This window comes from Nicotiana sylvestris, chromosome 9 (assembly GCF_000393655.2).
Source record: "Nicotiana sylvestris chromosome 9, ASM39365v2, whole genome shotgun sequence".
Lineage (NCBI taxonomy): Eukaryota > Viridiplantae > Streptophyta > Magnoliopsida > Solanales > Solanaceae > Nicotiana > Nicotiana sylvestris.
In genome coordinates this window covers 17,012,394-17,015,737 of record NC_091065.1, presented here as the reverse complement: position 1 = coordinate 17,015,737, position 3,344 = coordinate 17,012,394, and the positions used below count along the sequence as shown (strand labels likewise).

At 41.0% G+C, this 3,344-nt stretch overlaps 1 protein-coding gene across 1 annotated transcript; it reads left to right on the top strand.

The window, feature by feature from the left end:
• Positions 1–2,001: 2,001 nt before the first annotated feature.
• Positions 2,002–2,700, top strand: LOC138877275 (uncharacterized). The gene has a single exon (XM_070156871.1). The coding sequence runs from the start codon at positions 2,002–2,004 to the stop codon at positions 2,698–2,700; it is 699 nt and encodes a 232-aa protein (XP_070012972.1).
• The last annotated feature ends 644 nt before the right edge of the window (positions 2,701–3,344 follow it).

The window sequence follows — 3,344 nt, the reverse complement described above, 5'->3', positions numbered from 1 at the left end:
CCCATCTTGGAGTTAAAGCCATTACCTCCACATCTTTGGTATGAATTTCTTGGCCCTTCTTCTACTTTACCAGTTATTCTTTCCTCTTGTTTGACTAACGTGCAGGTAGAATCTACATTGGCGGTGCTATAAAAGAGGAAGAAGGCTATTGGATAGACATTCGTGGATATTTGGGGGATAAGACTGACATTTTGCATGCATAAGATCAACTTGGAGGAAGGTGCCAAACCATCTATTGAACATTAAAGGAGACTCAATGAAGCCATGCAACATGTTGTCAAAAAGGAGGTCATCAAGTTTTTAGATGCCGAGGTTGTTTACCCCATTTCCGATAGTTGTGGACTTCTCCAGTTCAATATATCCCAAAGAAAGGGCACATGATGGTGATCACCAATGATAAAAATGACCTAATTCCTGCAAGAACGGTGACTGGATGGAGAGTGTGTATGGACTATCGCAATCACGACAAAGTCATATGGAAGGATCATTTCTCACTTTCCTTCCTAGATCAAATGCCTGATAGATTGGCCGATCATTCTTTCTATTGTTTCCTTGATGGGTATTCTGGATACAATCAAATTCATATTGCATCGGAGGATTAAGAGAAGACTAGTTTCACATGTCCTTATAGTACCTTCGCATTCTCGCAGATGCCATTTGGGTTGTGCAATGTACTGGTGACTTTTCAAAGGTGTATGATGGCTATTTCCATGGACATGGCGGATGATTTCCTTGAAGTCTTCATGGATGACTTTTTGGTGGTTGGGAATTCTTTTGATGATTGTTTAGCAAACTTGGACAAAGTGTTGGCAAGATGTAAATGAACAAACTTGATGCTTAATTGGGAGAAGTGTCATTTCATGGTTGAGGAAGGCATTGTCTTTGGCCACAAGATATCAAAGAATGGCGTTGAAGTTGACAAGGCAAATATTTAGGTGATTTCTAAACATCCACCTCCAACTTCAGTCAAAGGCATGCAGAATTTCTTAGGCCACGCGGGATTTTACCGGCGTTTCATCAAGGATTTCTATAAAGTGGTAAACCTGTTGTGCAATATTTTGGAGAAAGATGCCAAGTTCCATTTCAATGATGATTGCATGAGAGCCTTTGAGTTGTTAAAGCTCAAGTTGACTACTACTCCCATCATCATCGCTCCAAATTGGAGTGTTCCTTTCGAGCTTATGTGCAATGCAAGTGATGTAGCAGTAAGGGCTGTTTTGGGGAAATGTATCAATAGGATCTTTCATCTGGTTTATTATGCAAGCAAGACCATAAGTAGTTCCCAAGTCAACTACACCATTACTGAAAAAGAGCTCACCCGTACTTGATGGGTGCAAAAGTGATTGTTCATACGGATCATGCGGCACTTCGCTATCTTATAAGCAAGAAAGATTCCAAATCCCATTTGATGAAATGGGTACTTTTGTTGCAAGAGTTTGATAAGACATCCAAGATCTAAAAGGAAGTGAAAACCAAGTGGCGGACCACTTGTCTCGTTTGGAGGAGGAGGGAAGGCCGCATGATGGCCTTGAAATCAATGACTCCTTCTTCGATGAGCAACTCTTAGCTATTTCAATGAAAGAGGTGCCTTGGTTCACAGATCTAGCAAATTATCTTGTTAGTGGTATCATTCCGGTTGAGTTCTCTTCAAACCAAAGGAAGAATCTAAAACGGGATTGTAAAGATTATTATTGGGATAAACCGTACCTTTTCCGAATTTGTATGGATGGAGTGATTAGAAGATGTGTACCAAAGTAGGAACAAAGTGAAATTATTAGGGCTAGTCATTCTTCGCCTTATGGTGGTTACCATGGTGGAGCAGGAACTGCGGCCAAAGTGTTAAGTTGCGGTTTCTATTGGCCCACTCTCTACAAGGATGCTAGTGATCTTGTCAAGCATTGTGATGAATGTCAAAGGGCCGGTGGAATCTCAAAGAAAAATGAAATTCCCCTCACCACCTTATTGGAGATTGATATTTTCGATATGTAGGGTATTGACTTCATGGGTCTTTTTGTGAGTTCTTGTGGAAACACCTACATCTTGGTCACGGTTGATTATGCGTCCAAATGGAATGAGGCTATTGTTTTACCCAAAAATGAAGCGAGAAGTGTGTTGGTGTTTTTGAAGAACATTTTTACAAGATTTGGTACTCCAAGGGCTATCATAAGTGATGGGGGATCGTATTTTTGCAACAAAGCTTTCGACACCTTACTCACCAAGTATGGTGTCACTCATAAAGTCACGACCCCCTATCATCCTCAAGCAAGTGGTCACGTGAAAGTCTCCAATCGGAAGATTTTGTCCAAAACAGTGAATGCCAACTGGACGGATTGGGCAAAGAAACTTGATGATGCTTTATGGGCTTATAGAATGACTTACAAAATACCGATTGGAATGTCTCCATACCAGTTGGTATTCAGGAAAGCTTGTCATCTTTCGGTGGAACTTGAGCATAAAGTCATGTGGGCTTTAAAGAAGTTGAATCTTGAGTGGGATGTCACCACCAACTTAAGAGTGGCACAATTGAATGAGCTAGATAAGTTTTGGTACCATGCATACAAAAGTTCGTCCTTATGCAAGGATAAGATGAAGCACCTACATGACAAGTACATTCAAAACAAGGAGTTTAAAGAAGGTGATAATGTGTTGTTGTTCAATTCTCGGTTATGGATGTTTCCAGAAAATTTGAAGTCTAAATAGAGTGGCCCATTTGAGATTGTGAGTGTGACACCCTTTGGTGCATTGGACTTGAAGAATAAAAATGATGAGGTGTTTAGAGTCAATGGTCACCGGGTGAAGTATTATCTGGAAAAGTTGATGATGGCCACGTCGTGGAGGTAATATATTTCAAGTGATGATGGTAATTTGTGCCGTGCCGCGACGTTAAATCAGGCGCTTCTTGGGAGGCAACCAATGTTTCTTTTTTTTTCTTCTTCTTTAGATAGGTCTTGTTTTGTGCTAACTGGTTTTGAAGTGTGTTGCAAGAATAAGTGTGCTTTGCAGGAACTGTGCTTAGAAAAAATTGGCTAAGTGTGGAAAAATTGCGGACCACACCTTTATTGTGTGGACCGCATAATTTTGAGTGCCATAGCAGAAAGGGATTTGTGACCGCACAACTGGAAAGCTAAAATTTCACACTCTCTGAAGTTTTCCTGTTAGAAAAATGGCCAAAGTGCGGCCGCATAAGGACATGTGCGGTCCGTACTAAAATCTGTGGCCGCACTCGAAAATGTGCGGACCGCAAATCTTCAAAAGAAAAATTTACAACAGGTAAAGGAGTGCGGACCACACATGAAATGTGCGACCGCACTCGTCTCTTGAACCTTAGGCCATCTCAATAAGTA